Raw genomic sequence first — 15,226 nt, 5'->3', positions numbered from 1 at the left:
AATGGTCGTAACAGATTGTTATTCTTTTATTGCTTCAGTGCTACACCTACAGTCTAATTATGTCCGGCTTTGCGTCGTAAGATTCACTTCTAATCTCTCTTCATTGTCATAATCTTTTGACACAACGTACATGCCTTTTGTTTGTAACAAGGTATCCTGACTTCCCAAGCCATAATTCTAACAATATTAATTAGAATAGAATGTACGGAATGCATAATATGCTTATGGGATGCTATGTTCCGTTATTGAACCAAAGTTCCACTATGCAAAGTTTAAGAGCTTTCTCCCTGGCCTGGCATTGTCTTATGAAGTCTAATTGGCTCACAACCTTATTTTATTTTAAAACTTACTTTTCTCGCTAATTTTTGAATAATAATTTCATTCACTGAATGTAGTAGATTGAATAAATTTGTAGAATTATGATACAACCTGAACTGGTACGCTTCTATTCTCTCCATCATGCAAATCTTCTTGCACACTATTCTGTTTTGTCCTCCCTGTTAATGCAGATGACTGCTCGCTATTGTGGCCAGATGAAGATAAGGAATTTCATGCAGGTGACAAAGAAGAAGCATTACCACCTCCCAGGGAGATCTCCAATGTTTATTTGCTTTGTGTTTCTTTATCTGCTCTTTGTGTGTCGGTTATTTTGGTTTGAGCGGATGGTTGAGTAGTCACTGGGAACGGAAACACCGGCAAACATTGATATGATATAAGAAACACACAATCTTTGTATTTTTCTTCCCAGTTGTGAATTGTTCCGTTTTATGAAATGATTTTACTTTAGCTGGTAGATGGATGACTGGTTAACAAGTATATTCAAATTATCTATATTTCATTTCTCTAATATATCCTCTTATTTCTTTCTACAATTCCCGCGTCAACGCGCGGGGTATCATCTAGTATATATAGTGTGCAGGGTCTGTTGCAAACCGGAACCAACAGGAAGAAAGAAAGTTATGCATACAAATGAAGTGCGCTGTCCATGCATGCATATAAATGAAGTGGTAGCAGACTAGTCAGCGGTACCGTGAACATAAGTAGTGGTCAGTTACAGCGTCACACTGGCCAAAAATGCCAAGAAACGAACACATAGCTAGACATAGGCGTACATGCCATCGTAGTTGCACATGACACTGGCATGCTTATTCTTTAGTCGCAGCAGCAGCCAGCCACCGCCGATCCCATGCATGTCCTATCATCAACGAGAGACCCGTCGCGCGCGCTGAACGTACGTACCAATGCTCGTGCATGAAGTCTCCGATCTCAAGAACCACCGCAGCCAGGCGGCCGTCGAGAGAGGCCGCCGAGTCACGCGTGGCATGCCTCCTCGTCGTCCACGCTTCCTTCCTCCTCGTCGTCGCTCCGCCCGTCCACCTTGCAGCTCTTCCTGTAGCGGCCGGCGAAGACGAGGTACACCGCGAAGTCGGCGACAGAGAGTATGGCGAGCAGGAAGTAGAACTTGTTGAGGTGGCCCTCGTTCAGGTCCGCCGGTATCCAGCCCGGCCGCCCGTCCACGGCGGTGGCCTTGGTCACCGCGCTCACGATGATGTCGCTGAAGTAGTTGCCGAGGGACATGGACATCATGCACAGCGCGCTGCCGAAGCTCTTGAACCCGTCGGGCATCTCGCCGTTGAAGAACTCGAGCTGGCCCACGTACATCATCACCTCCGACACGCCGATCAGCGCGTACTGCGGCACCTGCCACAGGATGTGCAGCTCGCTGCTGTTGGCGGTGGTCGCGCTGGCCTTCCTGAAGTGCTCGACCGTGCCGGCGGTGGCCATGGCCATTGCGCCGAGGACCAGGCCAAGGCCCATCCTCTGCAGCTCGGTGGGTCCGGTCGAGCGGCCGGTGAACCGTGCCAGGAATGGGCAGATGGCCCGCCGGTACAGGAAGATGGTGGTGGCCACGGTGAGGATGTCGAAGGCCGACATGCTGGAGGCCGGGATCGAGAAGCCGCCCAAAGGTGTGGCCCGGCGCATCGCGGCCCCCTGCACGACGAAGAGCGACGCCATCTGGGTGAAGACGACGGAGTAGAGGATGGTGCAGACCCAGATAGGGAGGATCCGGAGGATGCTCTTCACTTGTTCCACCTGCGTCACCGTGCACAGCTTCCACTGGTCGCGCGTTTTGCTGCAGGTGGCGAGCTTGGAGTTGGTGTCTTCGGTGGTGAGTGCCGCGCGGTCCAAGAACCTGAAGCCTTTAGTGTGCAGAAGCTTCCTTGAACCGGCGTCCGTCTTCTCGTCGCCCTCGTACAGGATCTCCACGTCGGGCGACACGCCGCCAGACTTCCAGTTCCTGCAGGCGGCGGAGGCCACCTGGCAGATGTTGGCCATGGGGTTGCCGCAGGGCTGCGCGTGGCGGTACTGGGGCGTCCCGCTGAGGAAGAGCAGCAAGGCGGTGGCGGCGGCGCCGGTGGAGGCCCAAAACCCGAGAACCCATTTGCCATGGTCCTGGAGGTAGCTGAGGAAGGTGTTGGAGAAGAGCGAGCCGAGGTTGAGCGCCAGGTAGAAGTAGCTGAAGAAGGAGACCTTGGAGTGCGCCTCGGCGGGGTCCTCCTCGTCGAACTGGTCGGCCCCAAAGGTGGCGATGTTGGGCTGGTAGCCGCCGTTGCCGAAGGCGATCATGTAGAGCGCGATGTAGAAGATCCCCATCTCCGTGCCGGAGTGCGAGGCGCAGGGCGTGTGCTCCGTGCCGCACCCGACCGGCCTGATGAGGTATAGCCGCGAGGAGAGCGACAGCAGCCCGAGCCCCTGCAAAAAGGTGCACAGCGCATCATCAGCGATCAGCCCACGGCCGCGCGCGCGGTACCACCTACGTACTACGTACGCCCGTCCCTGATGTGCACCGCGACAGTGATCGCCCATCGATCGCGCGTACAAAACCACAGTACAAACTAGAAAAACCTACAGAGGTTGGGTAGGAGTGCTTACGAGGACGAACATGGCCTGGAAGATGGCGCAGGTCTTGTAGCGGCCCCAGTAGGAGTCGCTGAGGAAGGCGCCGATGAGGGAGAACATGTAGACGGTGCCCGTCCACTTGCTCACGTTGTTGGCCGCGTCGCCGTTGCTCTGCTGCACCACCCTCGTCAGGAACAGCACCAGGTTCACGTTCACGCCGAAGAAGGCCATCGTCGCCAGGCCCTGGTTCACTGCAAATCAAAGCATCAAATCAAATTAGATGCATGACCACCGGCAAGGGTCGGTTCATTCATCAGTCGGTACTACACTACTAAATGCTAATGGCTGGCTAACCACGCGACGACATACACACAAACCGGTACAGTGCCAACAAAAGTGTAAACTGTACAACGAAAACGAAATCGCCTTTCGACGCTTCCCCCTGAAGGCAACGTGGAGCGCCGACTGATCAACCGAAGCGCGTCACTTCAGTGCCAATAATAACTTACAGTTGTGGCAGCTAGCTAGGAGAGCGCCAACACTGTCGTCCAACCAACCACATAGCCAGCCAGCCAGCGCTACAGATGGATCGGCCGATGGCTAGTGTTGGATCGTATGGATGATACGTCTGCTGTCTCGTAATGGTACTGCCCTGAATTAGCATTCGTAGTGCGCCCGAGGCGCCTCCCCCGTGGCGGGGAATCCCCAGTTCCGGGCGCTGCATGGCCGATGTCACCTCAGCATGCAGAATTCCGCAAAAGGGCCGGTGTCTACCAGCTGCTTTGAGGCAAAACGTCACCTCAGATCGATGGACTTGCACTACCACCACAAGTATGTGCCGCTGCACTACTCCTACGTATCACAGCGGCGTAAAGTTCACTGGGAAAAAGCCTGGTTATCAAATCTTGTCTTTTCGTTTCGTTCTGCTAGCTTTTCTAGTGGAGGGAGACGGTGATCAGCAGATAATATATGCAGCTGGTAGGGGGAAATCCTTGCTGTTTTTCGCCTAAAGAAAAGATGATGAAATTAATTACCGAGAATAAGGCCTCCGGCGAGCCATCCTCCGGACTTGCCCTTCACCGCCGGCCGCCCCTTGATGTCCACGGAGCCGTCGAGGGTGTACTCGCAGAGCTTCTCCTCGGCAGCCCTCCTCTCCGCGGCGGCATCGCCGCCCATGGCGATCACCCTCATCGTCAGGTCTCCCTCGTTCGCAGACTGCAGCCGTACATCGAGACACATACTGTTAGACTTGCCAGCAGATTCTTATCTAACAAAGACTCAGAGAGTAGTACAAAGCAAGACGAAACTGATCCCTGGCTAGCTGCAGCCACGTAGAGAAAATAACTAGGAACGAGGTAGAGGTGGAGCATAGGTCCTAACCATTTCTCACTTCCTTGCTGGATCTCCTCAGCAGTCGGCGTCCGTCGAATAATGCAACGAGAGAAGCTGAGAGGCTGCTGCTGCTGCGAGGAGGAGGCCGAGCAAGAAGGCAAAGAGAGAGAGCAAGAGACGAGGCGAGGCGATGAGGTAGCTGCTTTGCTTCTGCGGTGCGCTTTATAGAGCCCGCGGCCGGGCTTTGGTAGGGTGTGCAGAATGGAAAAGCTAGCGAGGAAGGCAGTGTGCGTGGCCTGCTCCGTTCACATGAGGTCACTGGTTCAGGTATCTTAGGTAGATGGACGTCACGGCCGATGGACACGCTCTATTTCTTTGTGTTTTTACCCCCTAGCTCCTCTCTTTGTTCTTCTGACCTGACCCGTCTCCAGCCAGCCAGACTGCCAGAGAGCCCAGAGGCCACAGACCACAGCCCATCATCGCACGGAAGAAATCCAGCTCGTTCCTCGTGCGTCGTGTGCGCTTTGCTCACTCGTCTCTGTCGTCGGCGATGCGGTTGAAATTCAGCACGCTCTGTTTTCAGTAACTCCTGCAGGTGGTGGCTTCAGCAGTTGGTGGTACCAGTAACCCGTATTTAGCCCGCGCAGCAAAAGTGAGTGATTTTACTCACCAATAATACTACATCTACGAACAAAGTTACGAAGCCTTACGTAAGGTTTAGTAGATGTAGCATTGCTCCTTTACTCACTCCCGGCCCATTTCGTCCGCAAAACGGGGCAAGAAGTGCGCGTGGGAGGCGTGCCCCCAATCTTTCCCTTTCTCTGGAAATCTCCTCATAATATGATTGGCATTCCACATTAGTAGGTACACGTAGTAGGTACCATGTATGCTTAGCCGTGATCAAACCAGCATTCCTGCATGTAATCACATTTACATCCGCTTGCTTTCAGTTAATGGACGCCACACGCCAGGCCTGGGTGTGCTGGTCGCTTGCTTTCAGTAAATGGACGCCAGGCCCGGGGGTGCTGGTTGCTTGCTCCTGAATTGTGTGCACTATATGTGCCTGTACTAGTATATTCCAAAGAAATGGTTCGGAATAAGAACAATACCATCCGGTTCTTGGTGTTTTGTTACAAGAACAGTTCTTGGTGTTTCCCTCGTGTCTCACTATGGAGAGATTGGAACGGCTTACCACAGTCAATATTCCTCCCATTGTTATTATTAGTAGCATGTGCCTTTCTTGGAAGCAGAAGCAGAGAATAAGAACAGGCTGGATCTTCCAAAAATGCAGACGCAGCGTGAGTGCGCTCGAGTAGCGGCATGAAATTTACTGCTACGTAAGACGGCTCAAGCCGTGTGGACGGGAGCGGGAGCGTCCCCTGCTCGGCCGCTCGGTGTCGGAGGTTGCGTCGACAGCCGTGGACCGGCGGCTCTTTACCGTTCGTTATCCGCGGTGCATCGGATGCCGGCCGGCCGAATTCAGCCTGCTGCCTCGCCCTCAGAGAACAGTGCTTCTCCCTGTGATTCTAAACGGAGAAGAACAGTCAACCACAGTGCGGAAATTGGCGCCCAAAATTACCCACAGTGTTGGCGTGTGTTACAGCTCATCGCGGGCGGGCTCAGGCCGCCATCCGAGAACAGGCGCGCGTCAGTTTGATCGATGCTCGGTGTCCTCCCCGCTCTGATCCGTAGGCGTCATGGATGGATGCATGTGTTGTCAAAAATCTATGTCCCGTCTCTTCTCGTGGACTCGTGGTGGCCACTGCCCCGGCCATCTGCTTGAAAGCAAAGCTGAGGCCAAAGGCCGATACTAGTCTCGTCATTACCACATTTCGAACTTGAGTACATACTGTTCATGATGTGATGCGTACACGACGTGGGACGTACAAAAACTGTAGTAAAAGGAACCGGCCCGGGAGCCTAGTCAACGCTAAGTTGACTGGTCGATCAGGTGGGTGGGGAAGAGGCGGCCACCTGTCGACCCTACATGGAGCTTTGCTACACCTACGTATGAAATTTACGTGCTTATTAACGCGGGAGGTCAGGACTGAGTTGGGGGAAGGGAGGGGCCGACGAAATTCGGAGGGACGTTTAGATTAGTTGGAAGGTTACATAAAACATGCGTATGGGTCCGTAGGTGCAGGATTTCGACCTTGCATGGGTATTCCTGAGTTTAGCATTTTTTAGTTGAGAGTTTACCATTCTTTTATAATGATATACGTATTACCTTTTTTCTTACCGGATTTCCGCCTAGTCCCCACCACCCCGCCGCCGGCGGCACCCGGCCGTGCTGATCCACCGCGAATCTGCACCGTGTTCCACTCCGGACACGGCGGACACCTATTTAGGTCCAACCATGGTGCTCGCAGATCTCAATTTCGACAACGACCAAGACTTTACGGCGGAAGTTTGGAGAAAACGGGGAGCACCCATCAACTATGAAGAAGGTAAAGATCTTCATTAATTCATCTTAGTGGCGGAATTCACCCGATTCAGGATTAGACTTACTTGGGTATTCCCACTTAGCTATTTCTAAGTTTACCCCTTTGCGGCAGCAACATCTGTCACCATTGGTAACAATGAAACTGCAAAATTCTAGGAATCTACTTGGCTATGTACGTCGCTGCTCCGATTGATCACCCCAAACTGTTTTAACATATCAAGGCGGAAGGGCAGAAAGGTCAAGGATGCATAGGCAAATGATGCTTGGATTAGGGACATTGGTCACCGGAATCTTCCCCACCAAGTGATTGAGGAATGATCTTGATTTCATTATATTTTAGCACCAATTAAACTTGTTTCGGGGACTCGACACGTAGTCAGACTGACGATGGCTCGACACATCTCTGGCGACCCCGATGCACGAAGATGGCCGGCATGGTTCGCCGCTGATCTCCGGGCGGCGAGCGTGCTCAGGTATCGCCATGGAGAGGTGGTACTGTATACGCACCCGGCGACGGCGTGCCTCGTCGACGAGAGGGGGTACATAGTGGACTCGCGCACCAGGGGAAGGATCGTGTTGATCCCTGATGGCACGATCGTTTTCCCATGTCACGTCACGCACATCGAGGAGAAGCCACCCGACGAAGGAGGCGCCTCGGGAGCCGGCGAGGGAGGATTTACGGCCGATGGGAGAGGAATTGCGGCCGATGGGGGATTAAATTCGGGTTGTATATCTGGTGAGCACGCTCCGAGTCCCTCACATATTCCACATATCCTCCTCCACACCCCGTCCACTCCTCTCCTAGCAGGCGTTCGCGGCGGAGATGGTGGAGATCAGCGAGGAAAAGATGCTGAGGTTCGCGGGAAGGGATGCGCGGCTAAGGGATCGCCGGAGAGATATCGGGTCGTGGTACAAAAACAAAAAAAACAATGTATGCGGAGGCGGAGGCGGTCTACGAGGGACTGACGGCGGCGGAGGAGAGGTCACTCTTTGGGCAAGGGAGGCGCAAACACTCGCTGGAGGTGCTGATGTGGGTGATGGACCAGGCGGATTCGCCGGTGAGGTCCGTGGCAAGGAAGTGGGTTGCGTTCACCTCCTTCGAGACCGCGGACCTTGCCCCGGCCATGAGAGGATCGACACTCAGATCTCACGAGGGAGTCCTGGCCCTCCCTGCCCCAGGATCAGCCATCGCCCCAATCGAGATCTGCAACAACTCGGTGGAGCAGCCACCGCAGGTGGTGGTACAGATGCCGCGCCACTCCGCTCGACTTGCTCCGCCTCCTCCAACTCCGACGCCACGCCATTCAGCATGCCTCACCGGAATCGATGCTTGAGCCCTTCCTAGCCAGCAACCATTTCTAGAGGCTGGCTAGTGAAGATTCAAGCGACAATTCTGACGATGATGTCGCCATGTCAGGTATTGCTCGTCATCCCATGCCCATTCCGATACCTCCTGTTCATAAATCGGGGGGGGGGGGATTTCATGAAATTGATATACAACACCGAATTAGGCGGGTGAATCATAAGATGAAGAAAATTTTGGACCAATATGTTCAGAGTTTGTTTTTGAAAAATGAAAAAGGAATTGACGAGAGGTAGAATAGGAAATTTCCGACTGATTGTCAAGAAAATTATACTTCTATTGATTCCCCTAATTGTGGAAAATATCATAACAATAAAATAGGGATGCCATTGATAAAAAATAAACCTATGTCTCCAAACATTTGGGATTTAACCTTATTTCCAGAATACCTAAGTGACATTGAGATGGAGGAAGAAAAGCTCATAGAGGCGAAAAATAGTGAAGGAGATAAGGAGAATAAGAGATTTAGAGATTATTCATAGAGATCTAGAGAGAAAGGGAATTCCTGAGAACTTAATGTTGGAAGAAGCTGCTAATGAAGCTTGAGGAAAGGAAAATGAGAAGGAGAGGTTAGGGAAAAGCAAAATGGACACCAGGCCTTGGAGAGATATGGGAGATTTGGGCCTTAGAGGTTTCAGGCCCAATGATGTGGCCAGCTGGGGTGGCCTAGAGGAAGAAAGGGTGAAAATGGCCTTATATAAATGGGGAATTTTATCTCGCACACTAGAACTGGACTTCCTCCACCTACCTAACCCTAACAGAAGCACGGCGGTAGAAAGCTTGGGTGAGAGATCCGAGGAAGAAGAAAATTACTAGGGAAAGGAGGAGACTATGGCAGGCAGGCAAGACAACTAGAGGCCAAGACCAGGGAGAGGAGCTGGCATTGGTGGGAGAGGTAATTTCTATGGAAAGCCTGGTAATTCTGATAGGGGATTCAACACACAAGATGTGAGAGATCAGGATAGTTAAGATTGGAGAGATAGAGATGGAAATTTTAGAGGATGGTATGGGACAAATAGCAGTGGGTCTGGAGGGGAAGGAACTTCGATGGGGAGTGGCAGAGATACTGATGGCAAGCCATGCAGATTTAACTCAGGCAGATTTGGGAACCAACAGGAGAGATCTCAGACTGGAAATGGGGAGACTGGACCTGGGAACGGATTTGTTGTTGGTAACCCTAATCTGCAACAGATGGGAATGAAGGGTGGGCATGTTTAGATGGCAGGAAGTTTCCTAGTGATGAGTAACACCAATTTCCCTCAGATGGTGCCAGTTGGAATGGGCCTTGGACCGTTTGGTTTCATACCACATGAGCAGATGGCTTAACAGTACCAATATTTGCTCTCAAACACTCCAAAGCAGGAGGTTTTACAGCCACATGGGGTGACAAAAGAGGAAGGAACTAAGGAGGCGGTAAAAAGGAAAGAATTAGGGGGTGCTAAGGAGATTTTCTGTGTCAAATGTAAAGAGCAAGGTCATCTGAAAAGTGATTGCAAGAATAAGGTATTCTGTGTGGTGTGTTAGAGGCCATCCCATAATACTGAGGAATGCACGGTGCTGAGACAAGTCAAACCAGTGGCCAAATATGTGGGTTATGGAGCTAGAGGTCTGGGGTGTTTGCTGGTACAAAATACCAAAGGTATAGTTGCTGCTGAACATACAAACCCTATGGCTCTAGTTACAGTACAATCTGGACAGCTGAATGAAACTAAAGTTGCTTATGGGTTTAGTAAGTTGTTTGAATGAGGGTGGACTTGGAGAGCCAAATTCCAGAGCCCCAAGACCTTTCTGATGAGATTCCCTAACAAGGCCAAGTTGGTGGAGCTGAAAAACTTTGGAAAATTCACTCTGCTTGGTACTGGAGTAATGGTAGAGGTGGACTTTTGGAGTCCAGATGATAAAGCTATGGGGAAACTTCACTCTGTATGGATTAAGATGTGAGGGGTGCCTGATACTTTGAGACACTACTTGGGGGGGTGTGTGAAATTGGTTCAGCTCTAGGGCCTGTGGTAGAAGTAGATGCGGAACATATTCACTCTAAGAAGGAAATCAAGGTAAAGGTGGGAGTGAGAGATTTGCACAAGATTCCAGCAGGGACTGAGATAACTACAAAAGATCTGCTACTATATGACATAGGTTTTGAGTTTGATTCAGTTGCAGAGTAGGTGTGGTACAAGTGTGATGAGGGGAATAAGAGAAAAAACTTTGATTATTTGGATTTAGAAAACTTTGCCGCACAAAGAGAAAATGATATGCAGAAGAAAAGCAAACAATCTGAACTTGGGAAACAAAATGTGAGTCTGGGAAGCTTGGGGCTGAAACAGTATGAACAAATGGTACTAAAAGCAGGAGAGAAAAGCCAAACTATTGAAACAGCTAGAGAGAAAATGGGAGCAGGGACTGCAAGAAGGATGCAGGGGGAGAGGACAGCCTGATGGTGAGGTTACAAAAGGCAGAAGAGCTTGCTGCTAGACAGACTGCACAACTGATGCAAGAAAAGGAAAGTGATGGAGATTATAAGGAAAACTCTACAAAAGGAAGTTAGGAGACAACATGAATTATTACAAATCAATTTGAAGGTGACTGATGAGGTGAAGGGGTCCCAGTCTGGTGAGAAAATCATAGAAGGGGGAGAAGAGGAGGAAGCTATTGATGATGAATTGGCAGGGGAAGACAAACAGGAGGGAGGAGAAGGGATGCCAGTCCTAGAGCTGATGGAGCAAGCTATTGGCCTAGGATATATGGAGCCAGTGGATTACACTGCTAGTCAGGAGACAGACTCTTTTGGGACAAAGGTGAAGAAAGCTAGGAAAGGGGAAATAGACTTGAAAGAGGAAGAAGAACTGAGAAGATGTGCCAGACTTAAAGGGAAGGAGAACTGCAACATTACAGAGTTGGCCAAGGAAAGAGAAGCTAAAAAGGCAAATATGGTGAGCTTCCATCTCCTGGGATTTTATCTAGACCCGATAGTCTCCTTCAGAAAGTTGTTGTGGGGGGATTAGTTTAGGTAACAAACCTGAGATAGTTAAACACAATTTAGAATTGATAAAAGTTGTGGAATAGGCTAGAATTGATTTGTGGTTAGCTGAATACAATAAAAGTTAAAAAATAAACCTCTGTTCCTGAGGAAACTAACATTACACTGGGGAACATACTTTGGAGGACTTATTAGACCAGGGGGATAATGATGAAGATAAAGAAGAAGAGGAAAATTGGGATATGTTGAGAGGGGTTTTTTCTTCCAAAAAAGGAAAAAATAGAGGCAGAAACACTGGAGGTTTTGGTGTTAAAACTGCTTCTGCTATAGAAGTTTTACAATCTTCTGCTAAGAAAAAAAAAGGTGAGAGGTATATTCTGGAATATGAGAGGTTTTTTGGGGGGGGGGGGCATCAAAAGAAGATTCCTTACGCTGCGTTTGGATGTCTGTATTGGAAGCCTCCGTATTGAATTGATTTCAATTCCAATTCAGTGAGGAAACTGTAATGGCCACGAATATGAATTCAAGTGTTTGGGTGCTCATGATATTGGCTCATGGAATCTAAGGGAGGTTTCAATACCAAATCATGTTTGGATGGCAAACTATGGAATTGCATAGTGCTTCGTCCAAACTGGACTATATTCAAATACGAGGCAGATATACTTGGCCAAAAATTAAGCATGACATCCTAGCAAACCTACAAAAGAAAGAAATAGTATCACCATTATGCTTGCTGCAAAGAAGATGCAGGGGAAGAACGAGAGGGTAGAAGAGGGGATCTGGCGAGAGATGGGGAACGAGCAAAGGAGATGGGTATCGGCGGCTGAGGTGGAGGGGGTCCGGTGGCCATGGGAGCAGGGGATCCGGCGGCCATGGGAGCAGGGGATCCGGCGGACGGAGCAGGGCTAGAGGAGGAGGAGCGTCGGCAGACGGTAGGGGCAGACCGTGGCATGGCGAGATGGGGTGGCACATGAGATGGGGCGGCCATGGAAGGAGGGGAACGAGCTGCGACGCCGGGGAAGAAGGGGCCGGAGTTGGAGAAGGAGGGCCGGCGAGTGGAGTATCTGGGCACCGCCGCTGGTGTGCCTTCCCTGAGCGCACGGGGGCTGATGTTTCCCTAGGCCTAGGCGAGAGGGGGAAAGAAGAAGCGAATCGTTACCTTTTGCGGGATGGATGATTCAGGCCAAATCGGAGTAGGAGAGCTCGGAAACATCGGACGCCTCGGCGCCTGCAACTTGTTTCGTGCCTGTATTCGTCCTAATTCAGACTGCTGTTTCGGTGTGCATGCCAAACAACTGAATTGGGAGTTGAGGAATACCAAATCCAATTTGAGGCCTCGTCACAGACATCCAAACGTAGCGTTAGGGAAATGATCATGGATATGAAGGTTGACTTCTTGGTCCTGCAACAGACAATGAGACAACAACTTTCTAAAAATGATTTGCAACAATTATGTGCTGGCAGAGACTTCCACTGGCATTTCACTCCTGCTAGGGGGAAATCTAGTGGGTTACTGTTGCAGGTTAATTATACTACTTTAGAGGTGATTTCACAGGATGAAAGAGATTATCATATTAAAATGACTGTCCAAGATTTAAAAACTAGACCAATCTGGGACTTGGTAGTGGTGCATGGAGATGCTCAATTAGAAGGGAAAGCCATCTTTCTCGCTGAGCTATCTAGAAATTTTAAAAATAGTATCAATCCCATATTGATTGGGGGTCATTTTAACATTATTATAAAAGCTAGTGAGAAAAATAAACTAGGCTCCCACTGGTACGCGTCGATGCTATACAAACGGTTTTAAACCCCTTTCCGCGACGGCATTTGGAACCGCCGCCAAGTGAGTGTGGGCGATAGGGGGGCCCTTCCCACACAACCCAGAAACCGTCGGAGATATGCCCTCCTGGCACACATGCTCGGCAAAATGAGGTCGTGTGCGACCGGCGAGCGAGCGAATACATTTATATGTATAGTAGTGCTAAAAAACAATTATACAGGCGAAATCATTTCCGGTCGTAAGTACATCGCACACAGTCAGCCCCCGCTAAACATTTCCGTTCGTATGTACATTCCACACAGTCCATCCAAGGAATACGTTTCCGTTAGTATGTACAACCCACACAGTTAATAATTTTGAAGCGTGTGTGGTAAGGTGACTATCACAAACATTTAATAAGAAAGAACTGTGTTTGATGCTGTTATTAATCGCACACATTTTTTCTTGGCTGGTCGTATGTGTAGTGGAGATTGATCGCACATGTTTTTTCCTGGCTGATCGTGTGTGCGGTGGAGATTAATCTGTAGGGGAACGTAGCAGAAATTCAAAATTTTCCTACGTGTCACCAAGATCTATCTATGGAGAAACCAGCAACAAGGGGAAGGAGAGTGCATCTACATACCCTTGTAGATCGCTAAGCGGAAGCGTTCAAGAGAACGGGGTTGAAGGAGTCGTACTCGTCGTGATCCAAATCACCGGAGATCCTAGTGCCGAACTGACGGCACCTCCGCGTTCAACACACGTGCAGCGCGGTGACGTCTCCCATGCCTTGATCCAGCAAGGAGAGAGGGAGAGTGTCGGTGTCAAAACCGGCGGATCTCGGGTAGGGGGTCCCAAACTGTGCGTCTAGGCGGATGGTAACAGGAGACAAGGGACACGATGTTTTACCCAGGTTCGGGCCCTCTTGATGGAGGTAAAACCCTACATCCTGCTTGATTGATATTGATATTGTGGATGTTTACAAGAGTGGATCTACCACGAGATCAAGGAGGCTAAACCCTAGAAGCTAGCCTATGGTATGATTGTAATGGTTGTTGTTGTTGTGTCCTACGGACTAGAGCCATCCGGTTTATATAGACACCGGAGAGGGCTAGGGTTACATAGAGTCGGTTACAATGGTAGGAGATCTACGTATCCGTATCACCAAGCTTGCCTTCCAAGCCAAGGAAAGTCCCATCCGGACACGGGACGAAGTCTTCAATCTTGTATCTTCATAGTCTTGGAGTCCGGTCGATGATGATAGTCCGGCCGATGATAGTTCGGCTGATGATGGTAGTCCGGCTATCCGGACACCCCCTAATCCAGGACTCCCTCAGTAGCCCCTGAACCAGGCTTCAATGACGATAAGTCCGGCGCGTATATTGCTTGGCATTGCAAGGCGGGTTCCTCCTCCGAATGATAGAAGATTGTGAACACTAGGATAGTGTCCGGCTCTACAAAATAAGTTCCACATTCCACCGTAGAGAGAATAATATATACACAAGTTCAATCTGCTGACGTTTTTTGCGGCATGACGTCACGCCACTACCAAGCCATTACTTGAATCGTTTTTTACTCTACCACCTCAGCGCATTTAGCGAAGCGGTTTCCTTGGCACGTCTTGTCGAAGCAGAGATCGTGTTCCCCCTTAATCCGGGATTCTCATCAATACGGACGTGGGTAACCCAACCGCGCCCGTCGCCCGCCCCCTCTATCGAAGGCGAGTCCCAAACGGTCACGGAGACGGCTCTTGGTATTCTCCCTCTTTATAACGGGACCAAGGCTCGTTTCTTTTCTTCAATCCTCCATCGAATCCTCTCCCCGCTCCAAGTTCTAGCACCTAGAGCTCCAGATTCGAGCGCTTTGGACCTTCAACGATGTCCGGTTCCGACCTCCAGGGCTGGTGGATGCAGACGGAGGAGGACGTGCTAAAGCTGCGGGAGGCCAAGTACTTGGCTTATGAGATTTCGCACAGGTTGCCTGCCGAAGGGCAGGCCATCCCCACCCCGAGCCCGGCGAGTATGTCGTTTTTGTATCCCACCTCCGTCGGGGTTTAGGCTTCCCGATGGATCCTTTTGTGAGAGGGCTCATGTTTTATTATGGGTTGGAATTCCACGATTTGGCTCCGGAGTCCATCCTCCATATTTCCGCATTTATTGTTGTCTGCGAAGCCTTCCTCCGCGTCACCCCTCACTTCGGCTTGTGGCTGAAGACCTTCAATGTGGCGCCGAAGATGATCGGGGGGCGTCAAGCGGAGTGCGGCGGGGCGGCCATAAGTAGGAGGGCCGATGCCCCGTGGCCCGCTGGCTCCTTCCAAGAGGAGCTCGGCCCGTGGCAGCAAGAGTGGTTCTATATTACCGTTCCGAGGGGCCGCAGACAAAAGCCGCCGTCCTTATTCTGCCCGGGACCTCCACGACGGTTGATGTCGTGGGTCAACCAAGGGCTCAACTG

At 50.5% G+C, this 15,226-nt stretch overlaps 1 protein-coding gene across 1 annotated transcript; it reads right to left on the bottom strand.

The window, feature by feature from the left end:
* Positions 1–944: 944 nt before the first annotated feature.
* LOC123137824 (protein NRT1/ PTR FAMILY 7.2) lies at positions 945–4,493 on the bottom strand. The gene is made up of 4 exons (XM_044557667.1): positions 4,282–4,493; positions 3,936–4,116; positions 2,935–3,152; positions 945–2,754 (listed from the first exon to the last, which is right to left on the bottom strand). Exons 1-4 carry the CDS (start codon positions 4,282–4,284, stop codon positions 1,312–1,314), a joined length of 1,845 nt encoding a protein of 614 aa, XP_044413602.1. The 5' UTR covers positions 4,285–4,493; the 3' UTR covers positions 945–1,311.
* Between the last annotated feature and the right edge of the window lie 10,733 nt (positions 4,494–15,226).

This window comes from Triticum aestivum, chromosome 6B (assembly GCF_018294505.1).
Source record: "Triticum aestivum cultivar Chinese Spring chromosome 6B, IWGSC CS RefSeq v2.1, whole genome shotgun sequence".
Lineage (NCBI taxonomy): Eukaryota > Viridiplantae > Streptophyta > Magnoliopsida > Poales > Poaceae > Triticum > Triticum aestivum.
Note: the sequence above shows the minus strand (reverse complement) of the source record. Positions and strands in the feature narration are given on the sequence as shown.